At 40.9% G+C, this 19,710-nt stretch overlaps 1 protein-coding gene across 37 annotated transcripts in view; it reads left to right on the plus strand.

Annotated features, from left to right (window-relative positions):
• Erc2 (ELKS/RAB6-interacting/CAST family member 2) overlaps window positions 1-19,710 on the plus strand; it is an 856,263-nt gene that overhangs the window by 373,567 nt on the left and 462,986 nt on the right. For all 37 annotated transcript variants that reach the window (XR_383172.4, XR_001781112.2, XR_383171.4 and 34 more), the window contains one exon: window positions 15,795-15,932. Coding sequence is in view for 28 of the 37 variants with exons in the window: in XM_006518931.3 (XP_006518994.1) it covers window positions 15,795-15,932 (138 nt within the window). In the remaining 9 variants the exon portion in view is untranslated. The remainder of the gene's footprint in view (window positions 1-15,794; window positions 15,933-19,710) is intronic.

Genomic DNA, 19,710 nt, shown 5'->3' on the forward strand with positions numbered 1-19,710 from the left:
AGCTCTCTATTTGTATGAAACATCACACTGCATCTTAAACCCCTTGTTATTTGTGATGGTTAAACTTAGTTGTTGGTTTGATGTGATAAATAATCATCTATCTTGTGGGCGTTTTGGGAGTGCTCATGAGGGCTTGATACAATGCAACCAGCTGTCCTAAGCTCTCCCAACTGTGACTTTATTGTCACAGTGGACTATACCCTCAAACTATGCACCAGACCCTTCTCCCTTAAGTGACCTTTATTCAGGTATTTTATCACAATGGAAAGAGTAACTAAGATACTGTTTCTGGGTAAGTTTCTTTCGATCAGGGCTGTGTGGTTTACTGCTGTGTCGCAGTTCCTAGCTGTGTCCATTAAATAAGATGGCTGGAGGGGCATCATCATCTCTTTTTAGGTGACAGGAATGGAATGGTCAGGTGAATAAGTAGTTTGGTCTTCTTGTCTGTCCAGAGGAGTGCTACTCTCTCTTGGGCTGATGTACTTGGTCACATAAGATGCAACTCCAGTGTTGGGATGCTCAGTTTTTTTTGTCAAATAATATCCCTTGCTCTCCCTTGGTAGAAATCTTACAGGCCCGCTAGAGAGAGAGCCCAAGCTTTTCAGAAGCCCCAGTAAATGTTTGCAGCCCCGTAGCTCCCAGAATTTGGTTCATACTGAAAGCCTCTTATGGGGCAGGTTCTGTCAGCTTGGATCTATAATCAAGAACATATCTATAAGACATACCACACACATTCTATAGACACCCAACAGTGAGCTAAATGGACAAGGAAGTAAAGGTCAGAATATGCAAATACTTCATCATTGCTGAGACTTCAGTCATGGTTTTAGAGATCAAAAGTGTTGCCCCCAGGAGATGGACAGCTTTGCGATCTGTGCCTGTGGAGCCTCTAGCTCAGTGGTTCACAACATTAAGTAGTGACAGCTTTGGGGGCTGAATGACCATTCCACAGGTGTCTTATATCAGATATTCTTCATAGCAAATATTTACATTACAATTCATAACAGTAGCAAAACTACAGTTATGAAATAACAACGATATAATTTTATGACTGGGGGGGTCACCACAACATGGTGAACTGCATTAAAGGGTCATAGCATTAGGAAGGTTGAGAAGGTCTAGCTGTTCTCCTGTCCTTTCTGCCTCTGCAGCTGGGAGGGCACTGTGTGTGTCAGTTTTTCCTGCTGACTCTTTACCTGCCTCTCTGCTCAGTTGTCCCCTTCCTCGCTGAGCACCAGTTGCACATAACTCAGCTCCAAATCCCAGTATTCCGCTGGCCTGATTGGTTTTTCCATAACACTTGGCACTTAATGAGTTTACTGGCACAAAACCGCACCATGTTTAGTCTCCAACAGATGTGGATTCAAGTTTCCCTTTTCCACCTGGCATTGGCAACTCTTGTCTGCGGAACAGATCACATCACCAAATGAGAGGCTCCTTAGCAGGATTAAGTCAGCAACCAGAGTACTCAACATGGGGAAGCCCTTTCAGAGTGCACTAAGTGCTCCTTGCCCACAGCTCCTCTTCCCTTCCCCTGTCCTCCCTGTAAAAAGGAGACTGGGGCAGAGTGGGGATTTCAGAGAGGGAGCTTAAGGCTCAGCATTTAGATTAAGATAAATGTGGAGAGCAGTTTTAACCTGTTTATCTGAATCTCCTTAAACTCATTCTTTCTTTCTGCCCTTTCCCCCTCTTCTGTTTTTCCTTTCTTTCTTCCTTCTTCCCATCTCCATTTTTGCTTGCTGTTCTTTATTTTTTTTCAAAGAAAATTACCATGAAAGTACATTTATAGGGCCAAACAGAGCTACACCTCCCCACCCCACCCCTGCCCCCAGTTGGAGGTCTGTAGCTTGGTTTTCTTGGTATTCCGCTATATCTCAGGCCTATGCTATGGAAGCAACTTCTCTTTTGGTGGGTACAGTTCTACATCTGCAACTGATTTTGCCTGCAGATGGGTTTGGACAGAAATAATTAGCCACTTGCCCCTTTTGGTGAGGGTGCAAGTGGCCCCTCTTGCCAGCAATTACTGAACCAAGTAAAAGAAGAAGCCTAGTGGGAGAGACTTGTGGAAAGTTAGACACCAGAGCAGGATTCTATAGTTTTAGAAAGTTACAGCTAACTTTTTTTTCTTACACACGAGTGTGTGTGCGCGCGCACACGCATACACACACACACACACGCGCACACATACACACACACACACACACACACACACACACACACACACACACACAAAGCAGATTCGGAAGTATGACCTGGAAGAGCTTGGCTCTCTTTCCAGGGTGTCACTGGCCTTTTCCTCCTCAATTTTATTCTAAAGGCTTATTTCAGTATGCTGTGTGTTTTGAATGCTGCCCTTTGGCATCACAGCTCACTCATGGTACACATTAAGCAAATGTCTAGAAACCCTGATCTATTCTCTGGAAAGAGACTTCCGTGCTTTAGCAGCACCAATGGCCCCCATTTCGTGCTTTTGCAGAATATGATGTAACAACTTGCCATGGGACACCTTTGGATCCGTATGGATTTGACTCATTTTCCTTCGGTGTGGCCTCTGATTAAGACAGCATCCAGTGGTATTAGGGGACTTGAGCGTCTGTTAGCGAATCAAGCTGCTGATTTCCATCCTCTACCATCTATCCCTGGGATTCAGAAACTGTACGTGGGGAAGCTGCCTTGGACAATAAAAGAGCAAAACACATTCTGGATCTTAATAGGAAACAAAAGTGTATAAACAAAAGCAGACTGCTTCTTTAAATATCCAATTGCACAACAGGACTGGTCTCCCAGGGAAGTGTAAGGAGCCTGTGTTTAATTGAGAAAAGAAGCTAGGTTTGTGTTTTCTTCAGTTGTCAGTCTAGCAGATGAGATTGGAGTCTTGACACTTCACAGAAGACAGACTCCTTTCCATTAGCCAAATGAATGCAGAGCCTGCATCATTATTGGACTTTGTAAATTCGGCCTGTGCTGTAATCAGACCTCTCAAATACAGCTGGTGACTGCTGGAAAGAGTGAGGGACATCAAGCTTGAAAGGAAGAAAGTAAAAGCAGTTCTTAACCGTTTCAGCTCGTTTGCCTGGACCCAGTTTAGACCTCAGGTCCTTGTAATGGGAATTTAAGATGCAGAGATATGAAACCGAGTTTCTTTTTCTTTTTCTTTTTTTTCTTTTTTTAAAAAATATTTTCTATTACATATTTTCCTCAATTACATTTCCAATGCTATCCCAAAAGTCCCCCATACCCCCCCCCACTTCCCTACCCACCCATTCCCATTTTTTTGGCCCTGGCGTTCCCCTGTACTGGGGCATATACAGTTTGCGTGTCCAATGGGCCTCTTTTTCCAGTGATGGCCGACTAGGCCATCTTTTGATACATATGCAGCTAGAGTCAAGAGTTCCGGGGTACTGGTTAGTTCATAATGTTGTTCCACCTATAGGGTTGCAGATCCCTTTAGCTCCTTGGCTACTTTCTCTAGCTCCTCCATTGGGAGCCCTGTGATCCATCCAATAGCTGACTGTGAGCATCCACTTCTGTGTTTGCTAGGCCTCGACATAGTCTCACAAGAGACAGCTACATCTGGGTCCTTTCAACAAAATCTTGCTAGTGTATGCAATGGTGTCAGCGTTTGGAAGCTGATTATGGGGTGGATCCCTGGATATGGTAGTCTCTAGATGGTCCATCCTTTCGTCTCAGCTCCAAACTTTGTCTCTGTAACTCCTTCCATGGGTGTTTTGTTCCCAATTCTAAGGAGGGGCATAGTGTCCACACTTCAGTCTTCATTCTTCTTGAGTTTCATGTGTTTAGCAAATTGTATCTTATATCTTGGGTATCCTAGGTTTTGGGCTAATATCCACTTCTCAGTGAGTACATATTGTGTGAGTTCCTTTGTGAATGTGCTACCTTCGAGTTTCTTTTCCATTTACACTGAAGCCTCTAGAATTTACCAGATCTGTGCGCTCTCTCTCTCTCTCTCTCTCTCTCTCTCTCTCTCCCTCTCTCTCTCTCTCAAGTGGGAATCTGTTACGTCTTCAATCTTTTTATTTCCAATGTGTTCCAAGCAGAGGTAGGCTGTATATAGAGTAATTATAAGTAACCAGTGACTTCCCATGGAAGGATCCTTTAAGGGAGATGCTCAGACCCCGAGCATCTCAGAATGTGCACATAATCAGTGCAAACACTCCCAAGGTCTGAGCTGCTTTTAGAGAGGACGTGGAGGTAGAGAGACCCATTTCCCCTCTCATGTATTGGCCTGGCCTGGCTCCTCACATGTGTGATGTATGTGTATGTAGGAGCTGAGATGCATATTGACTAAAATTTATGGAATAATGCTTTTGGATCCTTAGACCTTAAAAAAAAATGTACAATGTTCAATTGCTAGAGGCTAGGCAGAATATTGTTTCTTGAGTGTTTTGAAGAAGGTAATCGTTCAGGGAGAAATAGGTTGTCATTATTGTCGTCTTCATTTGCAGTACAAATACTTAGATTCTAATGCTTGAGAAAATCTGCTAGATTAAATCACACACCTAACTCGTTCACCAGGCAGATTGCAACTAAACTTCTCCCTGGACTGTAAATGACTCTGGTCCTGGGCCCAAGCATCCTAGACCCGGCTAACTAACTCATTCTCATACGCCAGCAAACAGGCAGCTACTGCATTATGGGTATTTTAATACTTCAATAGTTGAATGTAAACACACGTATATGCATGTATATTTGCTCATCACAACAGAATGGATGCTTGGGACAGGAGACCTTGCTGGGGTCTCTGGCTATTTCCAGTTGTGTAAACATTTACATGTTGCTGTCTCTTGAAGATGCTGAATTACTGTCTGTGATCCTTCGGTCTACCCATTCCTTCGTTTCAGTGAGGAATATCACACATTGTGTTTTAGAAAGTAATGCAGCCATTGGTAAGGTGCCTGTGCCTTTGTAAACAATCTCTCAGTGAGGATCCTGCCCAGCAACCCTAGTGAAACTCATCTGGTACCCCATGCAAACAGCAAACACCTAAAAAACCAAAGTAAAAAGACAGAGAAGTAGGGGGGAGGCTAAGTGAGAAGTGGAAGGGGAGTGAGTGTCATTACACCACATTCTACTCATTTCAAAATGAAACCCATTCTTATGCATGATCAACATAGAACTACAAACATTCTTAGAATCTCGAGAAGCAGGTTAACCTTAGTCCCATGCCAAATAAATTATTTCTAGTAATTATTTCACATTTATTTTTTTCACATAGGATAGATGTTAAAGATTGTCACAGTTACTGAGTAGGATATGTGTGTGTGTTTGTGTGTGGGTGTGTGTGTGTGGGGGAGAAACTTTATTCAGAACTAAATGTAGGGTAATTCATATGGAAGAAAGAAATTCAACTAAAGTGAAAGGTTTTGGGTGCCCAGGAATCAACTCTCTTCCAGGCCTGTGAAGACCATTCGACACTGGGTTTCTCACAGTTTAAGGCTGGGCCCAGACTTATTAAGAGTAGGTAAAAATCAAATGCACAAACGATAAGAAAATAATACTAAGTTTAAAATGGATTATGCCCAAATATCCAAGGAGAGACATACTACTAATTATGTATACTTTTATGTAAGATGAAAATAAAAAAGTTATTTTACAAGTACTTTCTTCAATTCTTAAATGTCAATGAATAGGGAACTCTTTTAAAGATTGGGTATTATGAAACACACTTCAATCCCTATATCACAAAGCTTGGATGGCAACTTAAATATGAGCTGTATTATGAGACAAATTGGCTTTACAGATTGTATCAGTGGTGAAATTCATACAGACTCATTTGTAGTCACATTGTGCGATTGTTCTTGTTTGTTTATTTTGTTTGTTTTTTTTCTAATTCACCACAAAATATATTCTACAGCCACCAGGACTATTGCCTTGGTGGTTTCTCTTTCTTGCATCTGTTACTGTGTTTTGAAATGGAACATTTGCTGTAGGGACAGAATATTCACTTTAGCATGAAGGATACAAACCAATAATAAAATAAGTTGTCTGCAAATAATGATCTAGGTTCCTTGACAAAGTGTTCTTTTTTTTCCCAGTCAGGTAGCTCTTGTCTTTTCTCTGGGTTTGTATTGGATTTGAGGAGAAAGGGTCAGGATTTTGTCGATTTAGGAAGTAGATGATTCAAGAATCTAGAATTTGACTGAGTCCTAATTCTGTCTGCCCCCATTTACTCTTACAATAATATGGTCCCCCCCCTCTCTCTCCCCCTCTCCCTGTGTGTGTCTATCTGTGTGCACGCGCACGCACAAGCACATACATGCATGCATGTGGGGGCTATTGAATGCTTTCTTAGCAGGGTGGTTTCTGCCATGTGAGTTGTTATACCACTGAGCTTTTGTTAAGGTGCATAGTGTACTTTAAGTTGGAAAACAGTTTCATAAATATTGAGATGCTATCATTTTCATTTACACGCACAAATACTTTTAATTCCACACTAATCCCCCCTCTTACTTTTAAGCTTAAAATGATACATCTTATATTTTTATTCTTCACATGCATTTTAAGTGTTTGGCCCTTAAAGTTATACAATCTCTTTTAAAAAGCAAAAAGCCGTAGACAATCCAAAATCAAAATAGTAAGCAAGAATACAATAATTCTCAAAGCAAAACCAAAGATTCTATTCTACCTCCAAGAATAGAATCAAAACTGGGTAAAGGCATCAACTTGAAGTAATTTAAATGATACAGTTTTATAGCTGTCTTAGCATGACCTTGAGGAAATATTTCCTAAAAGGAATTCTCCCTTAAATAATTCTTTCAGACAAGGTCTTAAAGAGCAAACTCTCTTAAAGTTTTCTCAAGCTGTTTTCTTGGATTCTGCTATATTCCTGCAAATTCCCGAGGACAGAATATTTGGTTTTAACTTAAGATAATGAAAGTAATTTTCCTTTGAGAACTAAGGTTTCTGCCTGAATTGTAAAGCCTGTCTGCAGGTGAGATTTAATTTAATCCTTTGAGTACTTAAGATGCATTCCTGAGACAGTGGCCAAAAATGTGACAAGATTATCATGTTGTTTATTGACAGTGTGGGGGACAAGAAAAGAAGTTTTTATTCAGAGTTTAATGATTTCTTTTAGTGACCTGAATGTCAATTTTTTAGTTACTAAAATGCATGTTATTTAAACAGTCAAAGATTAGCAGGCACACTGCAGTTGTAAAGTTTGTTGCAATTGCATTTTAGTGTAGGGATTAACTAGCAATAAAGCAAAGCATAGGAGGCACACAGTATCTTGTCAACTAAATTTCAAGTTTCAAATAGAGTAGACACAATGCACAAGGGTTAAAAGAATTCACCTGGGGAAATCTGAGGGGAGCTAGTACATCCTGAACAGAGTCTGAATCCTCTATGAATTGTGTGAGATTTTAAAGGGTTTGTTTAACATTTTTTTCTGTATATCCCATTAATTTCTTCTTAATTTTTTTTCTCAGAGTGCTTTGCATATTCTGATAAGCAGAATACTTTCTGGTGTCAGATACTATTAGAATAAACAAGGAACAATATAAAAATGAAAGCTCTGTCTGGGCATAGTTGGAATTTACTCCCAGTTTGTACAATACATTAAAGCTGTGGACTCTCAGATAAAATTAGTGTCATAAAATCTTTTTAGTCATTTCCTGTTAAACTCGTATGCAAATGTACTTTTGCTGCGTACAATGATCTCTTGCATAAACTTTGCCTTTTATTTGAGGGTGGACAAAATATGAAAAAACATTAGTGTTTTACACATTAAATTTAATGGACTATCAGCATTTTATGTGGAGAAAAGTAAAGCTTTTCATAGCCCATTCAGTAAAAATGAGTTTTGTGACATCAGGGCTTCTCCCTGCTGAGGAGGCTTCAAGACCTCCCCTATCCTCGCTGCAGGGCTGTTAGCCATGGCCAGAGTACCAAAGAGCTTATCTGCAGTGTGAGACCTTAAGGGTCTCTCGCCCTGGGAGTACCTCTGGAGGCTGCCCTAGATGCTACCATTTTATCATTGGATTTTTAATGAATGTTCTGTTTTAGAATGATGTAGGGATGTTTTAAATTTACCACTTATTTCATTTTATGTCTAAACAAAAAAAATATACAAAATTCCATACCACTTGAGGACATGCTGTCTTGGTTAACATTTTAAAATTAGTTTTAAGAAGAAGGAAATCATGAATGCTGTGGAATCCAGAGAAGTGCCAAGCGTGGGAAGCAGTTGTCCCCCTTTATTTCCAAATACCTTACTTACCAAGGGGTCAGGCTGTGGATGATAACGTTGGAGACCTTTGAACACTGGTGATGTGCCTTGGGGAGCAGGTTCCTTTGTGGTACCTCTGCATCAACTCTGGTCTGCAGAGCTGCAAATGTGCAGTATCGCAAGTATTCCACAGGGTGTCACGATGTGGTTGTTCTCAAGAAAATTGTCTGGGAGGAAGTAATTTGAGCCAAGTTTAACCCAGTATTTAAATGGTCACTTTTTGGGGGCTTCAGTCAAAGAATATTTACTTTAGACCTACTGTGTGCCAACCCATGATTGAAAATACAAATTTTAGTGGTATGACATAAGTCTTTATTTTGGCATCTTGGCCAGCTGCCCCCCCCCCCCCCCACAGTGAGCTTGTTTGAATATATTTTCCATGGGGCTTCCTTCCTGAGAGTGAATCACAGAGAGAGCATCTTCTGCAAACCTTTCCTTTGTTCCCCAGCTAGACCCTGACTCCCTTCCTTCTACTCTCTGGTGCCAATGGGTCCTTAACTGTGTTGGTGCAGGAAGAGGACTGAGAGCTCTGGTTCTGCAGGTATCTGAACAGCTAAGGTAAGGTGAGGCAGGAGTTACCCCACTCCACCCGCACTCAGGGAGAACATGAACCTCCACTTAGCCAGCTTCTTAGATTTTTTTCAATGATGAGATTGTTGGGAGTAAATGAAATAATCCATTTTAGCGAAAAGCTTTTGGTAGCTTTCAGTTCTAGGACAAGATGGAATTGGTTTCCCAAGTCCTAGTAGCTCTGAGCTATATCAGGAATCATAAAAGACGCTGAAGGCAGGCAGGAAGGAGCTCTGTGGGAACTTCCTGAACAGATCCTAGGGACCCCCTTGGGTTTTCTTCCTGTTCCAGCTACTGTCCCAGAACCCTGCAACAGAAACTCTGCCGACAGGAAGCAACAGAGGGCAGAAAGGAGCAAAGGAGAGAAAGGAGAGGGAAGCTCAGGACATTTAGCGATGATCCAGTCAACCCATAAAATGTCATCAGCAAAACCCAGCAGGCCAGCCTGTCTAGCATCATGTTGTGCCTGCTCTAAGTACTGAGCTCAGGATACCTGGCAGCTTTGCCAGAAGAGCCCTGACTGGGCACCCATCACTAGTGAGCCTCTCTCCCAAAAGTAGAAGTCAGGGACCCTGTCAAGAAGACTAAAAGATAAGCCACGGACTTGGAACAAATCAGTGTAAAGCACACAAGGTATCAAAAGACAGATATACAGAATATATAGAGTCCTTAAAAGTCAATGGTAAAACAAAATCGTCACAAACAATCCATTAAGAAAATGGGTTAAAGGCATGAAGTGATATTTCATTGAGGAGGTACATGTATAAAAACACATTCAAATTACTAGCTATTGGGAAATCAGAGTAAAAGTCCACCTATCAGATTCACTAAAATCACAACTAGTGACAGACAACATTGGTAAGATTGTAGTTTCAACCAGACCATTCTTACATTGAAGAAGTGAAATGCAAATTGGTTCAACTTTAGAGCAGTGGTTCTTAACCTGTGGGTCGAGACCCCCTTGGGGTCACATATCAGATATCCTGGATATCAGATATTTACAGTATAGTCCATAACAGTAGCAAAATTACAGTTATTATAATAGTGTAGCAATGAGATGATTTTATGTTTGGGGGAATCACCATAATGAGAGAAATTAATTTAAAGGGTCTAGCATTAGGAAGGCCAAGAACCATTACTCTAGAGAGTACTTCAGTAGTGTTTTACATAATAAAAACAACTTCCATATCATCTAGAAATCATCCTGGGGTAGCATTTATACCAGGGTAGTGAAAACTTCTTTCAAAGGTAAAAAACACAAACCTCTCTCAAATCTATATGTGAATGTTCATAGTAAAATACCTGTAATAGCCCAAACTGGAAACAACTTCAATGCCTTTAAACAGGTACATGGTTAAAGAAGCTGCCACAGTGACAACGGAGCACTACTCAGAAATAAATAATAATAAATTATTGAACAACCTAACAATTTGGATGAATCTCTAGACAGTTATGCTCAGTGCAAGAAGCCAGTCTGAAGGTTACACACTTTATGAATATGTTTATATTTCATTTTCAGAGTCACACAATTATAGAAATGGAGAAAAAAAATGACTGCTAAGTATTTATCAAGTCAGCATGAATGCTATCATGTGAAATGGTGGGAAAGGGAAAGGAGGAGAGGATTGAGGATAACATCCATGTTTGTATGTCTGCTGGGTCTGCTTGGTTTGGAACAATGAATTTTTCCACAGATATTGTAGATATGAGTTGGTTGTTTGGTCACCAGAGTCTAATTTTCCTACTGACTTATGAAGGGCATCTAACTCCAGAAGGTGAGAACACCCAGTGTTTGTATTCTCAACCTCTCTCGCTGTTAGGCTATTGGCTTAATCTTGTCTTTGTCTTTATTTAACTAAATGCACCTGTCAGGGTTGTTGGAATGTTGGGAGTTCAATGACATGTTTCCATTGTGGTGATCTTAAGGTCACATGGTCATGGGTAGTGATATAATACAATAGTTGGCCCCAAAGCCCAGATACCTGCTGTCTGTTGCTCAGCAATAGCATCTCCCCGAGGCCACTTGTGTCAGAACTTAAGGCATAGAATTCTGGCCTTTCCATGCAATCTTCACCTATCTGGTAATTTTTTTGAATTTATCCATTATTATTGTTGTTGTTCTTGTTGTTATTATTATTACTAATTTGCTTAAATTTATCTGGTTGTCTGTGTAGCTTCAGTTAATAACTTTAAACTAATACCTAAGATATAGATAACAAAATTCCGGAAATATGTCTTAAGAAAAAAAAAAAGAGACTTTTTAGTAATTGAGTTTCAGAGTCTCATAAAATAAAACAGAAAGGCACCTTTGGATAAGCTTTACAAACATAAGCATGCTCTATCATGACCTTACCTGCCACTTTTTAATCTCTTCTTTCTAGAATCCCAGAGCCAGATGAACCCTGCAATTCCCTGCTCTGGTCTCTTCTCTGTGTGGCAGTCTCTTTGGTAGCCACACCCCCTTCCTCTTCTCTATTCAACAAATGAAAGGCCAGAGACATTCAAGTGAGAACACTTGGCTTAACTGAGCTTACAGCAGAGTTGTAGAGCTAATCACACGAAAAGACAGATCAAACCCTCAGCTGCCTCTCCAGCCTTTGACCAGGCAACGCTAATAACGTATAAAAAATTCAGAGGGACAGAGAAGGGGCAGAGAAGGCTTTCTGAAGGATAAGGGTATGTGTTGGCATCGAAAGGTTTGAGTCAGAGTTAAGCAAGTACAGAGTTGGAATGGGAAGAGCTCTCCAAGTACAAGAAGCAGACAGAGGTGGGAAGAAGGGCAGTCTGTTCCTGGCAGCATGGCTTGTCAAAATGGCAGCCAGTGTAGGGATTGGTGGGAGAGCAAGTGAATTCTCTTTTTTGTTTGTTTGTTTCTTCTGGCAGTACTAGGCATTGAACCCAGGATCGCACTCCTGCTAGACACGTGCTGTGTCCTAGATCCAGCTCTTAGACCATCTCTTGAAGGGCCGCATGTATGTCCTTGAGTAACGTGGGAGCCAATGAAGGATCTATCTGCAGGAGTGAAGTCCCATTGATCTAAATCTTGCCTAGCTCACTGAGAGTCAAGGACTCTGATAGAGGGTCCTGGAGTGTAGAATTTCAGAAGTTAGCTTAAACCCATTAAGATCACAGTTGCCATGTGATCCCCAGGATCTTAAAGCTGCCATTCCTTGCTTGTTCTCCAAGGATCTGCTCTGAAAGTGCAGCCCTTGCTTCAGACACAGTATGGTTACTGTTTTGATGGCTGTAACAAGAAACATCTTTCTTCAATGACAAGTGTGGTATTTCTCAGGTCTGGGGTACACAGATCCGTCTCTCAGCCTTGGGGTACACAGACCTATCTTTCAGCCTTTTGGTGCATAGACCTATCTCTGTGAGTTCTCTATGTTCCAAGGTGAATCGAATCTTTGTAGAAGATGAGGTTTCTTAAAAATGATCTCTGAAATTGCCAATCCTAACCTTAGTTTCCAGTTTGCTCAGTACCCAGTTCCTGCTACTAGAACCTTGTGGAGAGCCGCACTTTCAAGAACTAGATCCCAATCTTTTTTTTTTTTTTTTTTTTTTTTTTTTTTTTTTTTTTTGGTAAGTGTCATAACAGTTTGAAAACAAGAGAAAGGTATGTAATAATTTTCTAGCAGATTAAAATTTTTACATATGTCAGCTTCCTAAAATTTAATTTTCAGAAAGAATTTATTTAGAGGAAGGTAAAAGGAACATTTCTTCACGTAATAAGCCCTTTTAAGAAATAAAACTTACTTCAAACCTCATTTTAATATCATTGTTATATTTTGTAGTTGGGTTGACAGTATCTTTATTTTGTGCATTATCTTCAAGAAAAAACTAGAAGATACAGAAAAACATGGGAGAAAATAAAATTTACTTTACTGTTTAAAAATTCTTAGTGATATACATGTACTTTATACACATATATGAATATAGTATGTTATATATACACACATATAGCATATGCATACATTACTCTGTGGAAGAACTTCATTTTTACCCAGTCAATGTTGCATTATTTTATATTATGCCTTTTCCTTTTCAGATTCTAAAATTTCCATTTAATTTGCAATTGGGTGAAATTGGGATTTTAAGTACCTTCATGTCAATGTCATCGCATATAACTTGATGTGACTTGTCTATTCTGTGTTACTCTACAAAATACCAAGGGTGGCTCCTTCTGTACAACAGGGAAAATAGTTTTAGTTCTGGATGCTTAACAGCACTGCAGCAGTAGCAGCAGCAGCTTCTTGTGGCAGCCTAATGGCTGCAGCGCAACATGGCAAGTGGCATTATAATGGGTGCTTTGACCCTGTGTCCCTGTGTCGTCACATAGTGTCAGGTGACTGGAAAAGGAACAGGCTTGCTTTCTGATAGCAAACCACTCTTGGTAGAATGAATTGAGTCCAATGAGTTGAATTCCACCCAATGAAAATAGACACAATCTACTCATGAGGATAGAGCCTTCACGATGTCCCCACCTCTAAACTTCCGCACACTGAGAACCCAGCTTCCAGAAGGGCCTTTTGGGAGACAGACTGCACCCCAACTGTTGCACATGGACAATTTATTTTGGCTAGCCATTTATAGTGTTTGTTCAGTATTATTTGTACATTTGGTATTTTATATTATTTTACTGCATTTATTTGTGTGTTAGTATATGTGTGTGGGCATGCCTGTGTCACAGCACATGTGTGGAGGTAAGTGGAAAATTTGCAGGAGTTAATTCTCTTCTTCTAACATGTGGGCCCTGAGCTTTGAACTCAGGTTGTCAGATTTGATGACGTATGCTTTTACGCCCTGATCAATCTCGTCATTATCAATCTCAACACACACACACATACATACATGCATGCATACATACATACATACATGCATATCACATACATACATACATACATACATACACACACATACATACATACATATACACACACACATACATGCATACATACATACATACATACATATCACCTCATCTCACTAGCTAGGTTTTAAGGATTTCCTCTTATCTCTACTTATATATGAGTGCTTGTGCATTTATCTCTGCAAGTGTAGACCAGAAGAGGACATTTGATCCTCTGGAGCTGGGATTACAGGTGGTTTTGAGCCACCTAACCTGGGTTCTGAGAACTGAACTGGGACCCCCTACGAGAGCAGCAAGTTCTTTGAACCACTGTACCCTACCCTCAGCCTGCCCCAGTACCACCACGGGTCATATTTCTTTTTTTTTTTTTAAAGCCCTACTTGGTTTGAAATTTTAAGGAGGATATTGTCGAAATTTCCAAAGCAAAATCCAGAAGTTCTGTTCTCCTGCCTGCCTCCAAGACCATGTCTTCCTGTGATTTCTACTTCCTGGAACTATTTAGAGAATTATTCTTTGTTTGTTTGTTTGTTGTTTTAATTTTTATAAAAGTTGTACAAGAAATTCTTCTTCAATCTGTTCTGTGTGTTGTAGCCTCTTAAGTCTCCTTTTATAAAAAATGTGTACATGGAGGCAATGGCGTCCTGTGGAGGTCAAAGACAGTACTAAGTATCTATCTTTGCCGTCCACCTTGAGACCGGCCTCTGTTGTTGGCCACTGTGTACCTCAGGCTATCTGAACCAGAAGTGTCTGGCTTCTCTTGCCTCTGCCTCCCCTCTTGCTATAGGTGCATGGGGAGTACAGGAATGTGCCACATCCTGGGAAAGTCCATCAGCCCAGTCCGGGTCCCGTCACCTCAGGTGTAGATACTTCCTTCCTTTCTCTTTAGAACTACATTATGTCTTGCTTTAGAACAATGTTCACTCTGTGGCACAGGGCTGATCTGGAGTTCACTGTATGGTCTGGGCTATCCTCAACCTCTGAGAGCCTTCCTGCTCCAAGCCTTCTAACTCTCAGAATCATAGCACGAGTCACCATACCTGGATTCTTTAGAACTGCTTGGAAGATGCTATAGTGGTACCTTATTTGCCATCTCTCCATTTTCATGACTACTGCCGACATTATTTCCGTGGCCATTCCAGATTCCAACAGAAGGAGTCAAGTAATCTCCCAAGTGGCTCGAGCAGCCCAATGTGAAGCGTGCATTTGGAATGAGTCCCTGAGAAAGCTGGGTGCAGAATACAAATATTTTGAATGGACTTATCTCAGAGTTGTACTGCTTTATTTCCCTGTCATTTAAAAACCCTTAATATGAATAAATTGTTTGCATAGCGGGCTTAAGAAAACCTTAGATAAGAAATACATGGTTTGAAAGCAGAGAATAAAAACATGAGTGATAGTGGACGCAATGCCTAGGAGAAGGTCCTTGCTGCTGCTGCCAGGCAGACCTTATAATCGGCTGTTTTCTGTGTTTATTTCGGGATGCAGATACTGGATAAAGTGCCTGGTTGGCTGCCAGCATCTGACTTAGTTGCCAAATGGAGTGTTTAGTCCTTGTTGCATATGACTTATATCACAAGTTCTTCCCATTAACAGTCTGCTGTTGATAACCTACTTGGCTTCCATGCAGTCACTTTGAAACAGCCACTTGACAACGTTTGGTATATCACAATGTTTCTTGCTGGATAAAAGGACTGAGTGGATGGCTGTGTGGGCTCTGCCTAGTAAAGAATGGGGATGTACTCAGTGTCTGCCCAGTGAAGGATTTAATCCTGGGGAACATTCTTCGGTCTTACTATGGCAAGGTCTATGGACTTGAGCCTTAAAAGTGTTAGATGGGTAGAAACAGAGAAATAATAGTATTTAAATGACTAGGGGTCTTGCATTTGTATGGAGAGTGTTCTGCTTATAAATAGAAAATGGCAATAAATGGATTAAGAGCTCAGAATTTTTCTTACTTCTCAGTCAGATGTAATCTCAATAATACTGGTTCAATGATGCCCAAATATCAGGGTCTTTAAAAAACAAAATAAAAAAGAGTTGTCTTCACGAATCTTGGCTTTGGTTACATAGAAAATGTGTATTAAACATGTCAATCTTTATTTTTAGATTGAAAACTTGCAAGAACAACTTAGGGATAAGGACAAACAGCTGACCAACCTGAAAGACAGAGTGAAGTCCCTGCAGACAGACTCCAGCAACACGGACACAGCTCTGGCCACACTGGAGGAGGCCTTGTCGGAAAAGGTGAGCTTAATGTCCAAAGCAGGGGCGCAGACCTCCGAGAAACAGCTTGGGGAGGAGTCAGTACAAATACATTCAATTGCACCTGGTTTTCCCTGTCCCCACACTGCCCCTAGTCCCAGCTTCTCCTCAGACTTCCATGTTAGCCAGGGGACTGGGCACACTGCAGACATCTTCTTGAAACTGAAAAACAGCATCACCTTTGGCTGTCTTATAAAACATCCACTAACTTTTCCACTAAATTTTGGATGGTAAAACTCTCACCCTTCTTTTCTGACAAGGCCCTTTTCTGTCCAGGACCTCCTCCTTGTGCTTGTCTCTTCCATACATCTCTGCGCTGTAGCTTTCGTCGGCCCTTTAGATTTCAAATCTGCCTCTGTCATTTTGCGTTTGCTCCTCTTTGCTCGGGGAGTGATTTTTCTATACATAGAATTAATTCTTCTGAGTTGAGAAAGGTTGTGTGAGTTCAATCCTAGGTCCTGTACTCAGTATTTGGGGTGAGACACTTAGCCTCTGAGTTCCCCAGTGTCTTCACCTGGGAAATTGGGGTGATAAAGTCCCCACCCAGTGGATTTTGTCATGCTAAGGAGAGACTGTGTTTAGAACAATCAAAGGGATTATTTTAGTTGTCATTATTTTATCAGTCATTTCCATAGAGACACTGTGCTGGTGTCCCCATTCCACACAACAAACTCCCACAAATCCTCATTGTATCTATAACTCTCTGCGTGTCTGTTTTAATGGAACTAACTGCCCTTTTTTACTGTACTCTAAATGGAGACAAGATAGTGTTTTACTTTGCCATATGCGGGGCTTAGCATAGCACCTTCTGGGCTGCTCAGTAGGAGCTGGATATTGTTGACTTACCTATCCTCTTGTGAATGGATGAAGGTCTAGTTCTCACAATGTTCTCATTCTGATGAGGGAGGAGGAGAAAGAGAAAGTAATGAATTAGTGGCATAGGAGGGTTTTCAGAGGGGTGTTATTTTCTTAAGATGGAGAGAAATCAGAGAGAGGTAGAGTGCTACTGGGGTGTTATGGCCTACAGATGGGCTTTAGGTTAAAGACAGGAAAGGTAAGTTTAAGAAAAACTTGAAGTAGGTGAGCCATGGGTCCTTTTGCGAGGCCCTTAAGTTGCAGGCAGAGTGGATAACACTGTAAGGAGTCTGGGAAGAAGTCGGGTAATAAGGTCTCTCAGGGCCTTATAAGAACTTGCATTTTTTACTATTTTTGGAATAGAAAGTAATTCTAAAGCTTTCATTCTGATGAACACTTAAAGGCTTCACAGGAATAAAAACAAATGAATGAAAGAATGAAAGCCATTAGACAAACAGACCATTCTGAGCTCTGCTGTTAACTATTAAAATGATCTCTAGTTCCTTCCCCCTGGTTGGATTACTCCACCCATCCACTGTGCAGCTCTTACAACTTATGATAGCTACAGGGGAACGTGCACATGGTGTCCTCATTCTCAGCTCTTCCCTGTGCCAGAGCCAGTGCCTGCAGGGGGGCAGGTGAAGTTCTTGAGTGATTGTGAGATAAAGGGCTGGGGAGATAGCTTAGTGGATAAACTGTTGTTCAAGCTTGAGGACCCAAGTCTAGTCTGCATCCATGTAGCACAAATAAAGCTGGACGCTGCAGCGCATGTCTGCAACCCCAGTGCCTCTGAGGCAACAAGGTGGGCAGCAGAGACAGAGGAATCTCCAGGCGCTCACGGGTCTCAAAGGAGAGAGTCTGTCTCAAAGAAGATGGAAGGCAAGCACTGAGACCTAGGGTGGCTATTGCCCTTTGATCTCCATGCTGTGCTGTAGCTCCCCACCACCACCACACACTGGGGTGCGGGAGACAGAGGTGAGGATGGGGGAAATCCCTGCTCTCATGAGACTTCTGAAGGAGAGCTTATGTGGGGTTAGCCTTATAATGAATGTGTCAGCACAGACTTTAGGTCCATTGTTGATATTATTTTCAAATTCAGCTTGAAATGGAGAAAATGTAAAAAAGCTGAAATGTGAAAGTAAAGTTGTGTACACTTGGTTTTTTTTTTTTTTTTTTTCATCTCTGTTCCCATTTTCAGTTATGTGGCACTTTCTATAACATGTCTACAGTGCTTGTTGGGCTATGGAGTTTTCTTTGGGGAATATCATACAATAGCAATAGCATGATTATGTAAAGAATAAATACCGTAGCAAGGCCTGGCAGCCAGCCTAACTCTGTTCTAATTAGGTAACCCCGACAAATGATTATCCCTTCCAGTCTTCTCTGCTGAATGGAAGAACTAGATAGTGTACTCCATCATTTTCCCAGGCCACCATACTTTTAGTTATGACTCGTACTTCAGAATAAGCAGGAGGCACTAGAGCCATAAAAGCTGCTGACATAAAATCTTGAACAGGGCCTAGTGGGCTTCCCCCAACTTATCCAGTCTTTGTGGCAAACAATAAATAAATGGAAGGCAACAGAAAGGGCTACAATTCAAGGTTAGGTAGTCTCCAAGGTCATAGTAAAGTTATGAATTTATAAATTTGAAATTAGTTTATGATTCTAAATTTTATTAAAAATCTATAAGAATATTAATACACTGACATTTCAGGGAAAGATATTCTTTCAACCTAGAAAATTTGTTCTCAGAGTTCATTTTAGTAATTTTTTTTCTAAAAAAAAATGATTCAAAGAAGATTTAAATTATGTGTTCCTGTTGTATATTTTGATGATATGCCAGGCCCTTCCTCTTGATTTCTTTCTTAAAATTCATAGACTTAAACAGATGCCATATACATTCTATGTCATGGATTCTTGATAGGATATTTTTCTGGATTCTATTTAATTTATTTGAGTTTAAATTCAAAGAGGTTCCCAATTGTAAGATACCCTTTTGTTGAGTTCTTCCTTTGAGGCCTAAGGGGGCATCAGAGAAAGAGAGCTGAAGCTAACAGGGTGTGGCCATCTCTCTCTTGCCTTCATTACTTCCCAGTCAGTCCCTAGAACCAGTCCTTTCTCTACAGCCTCAGTCAGCACTGAATCTCCCCAAAGCACCTTGAATGTCCTGGCCTCCCGTTCTTGTCTCTTTTGGAAGCACCTAGACAGGGAATTGCTCAGAGCACAGATTTGTAACTCCGGGTTCATAGCTCCTGAGTTGCACCTTGGACGATGACTTGAGAACTCAGAGAACTAGAAGGTCCAGGTGGGACACAAAAATGAGTCCAATGGTGGAGGGGAATGCAGGGAGGACTGCTGGTGATAGCAGAGAGCTGTAATCTCTGTGACTTGCTCAAAAGTTCAAGATCCAACTCTAAAAATGCAGATGCTGAAGTCCAATAAAATCGTGGAGCGGAGAAGCTTTGGCTTCTAAGCTTGCTCATTTTCAAACTCTGTTTACTATTGATTTGGGGGTCTCCCTGTGATGACACACAAACTAACTCAGAAGACTTTATTTGGAATGGGTTTTCTAAGGATTCCCCAAATAGAATGCTAGTGTGTTTCAGAGGCACAGGAAAGCTCACTGAAGAGGAGCAGATAAAGGAGAATAATAGAATATTTAACTACTTCTTCCTGTTGGTCAGAAACATTTGATTGCATCCAAATAGTCTTATCACCTGGGGAGCTTTTAAAAAGACTGTTTTTCCAGCTACTCTGCTGTGAACCAAGAGACCTGTAATTTTTAAGCAGGTACAGATATTCTAATGTATTGGGAAAACACTAACTTCCCACAGTTTCTTATCCTGTTGCTGTGGTAAAGTGCTTGGACCAAAAAAAAAAAAAAAATGTAAAGGAGAAAAGAATT

Source organism: Mus musculus, chromosome 14 (genome assembly GCF_000001635.26).
Source record: "Mus musculus strain C57BL/6J chromosome 14, GRCm38.p6 C57BL/6J".
In the NCBI taxonomy this organism is placed as follows: domain Eukaryota; kingdom Metazoa; phylum Chordata; class Mammalia; order Rodentia; family Muridae; genus Mus; species Mus musculus.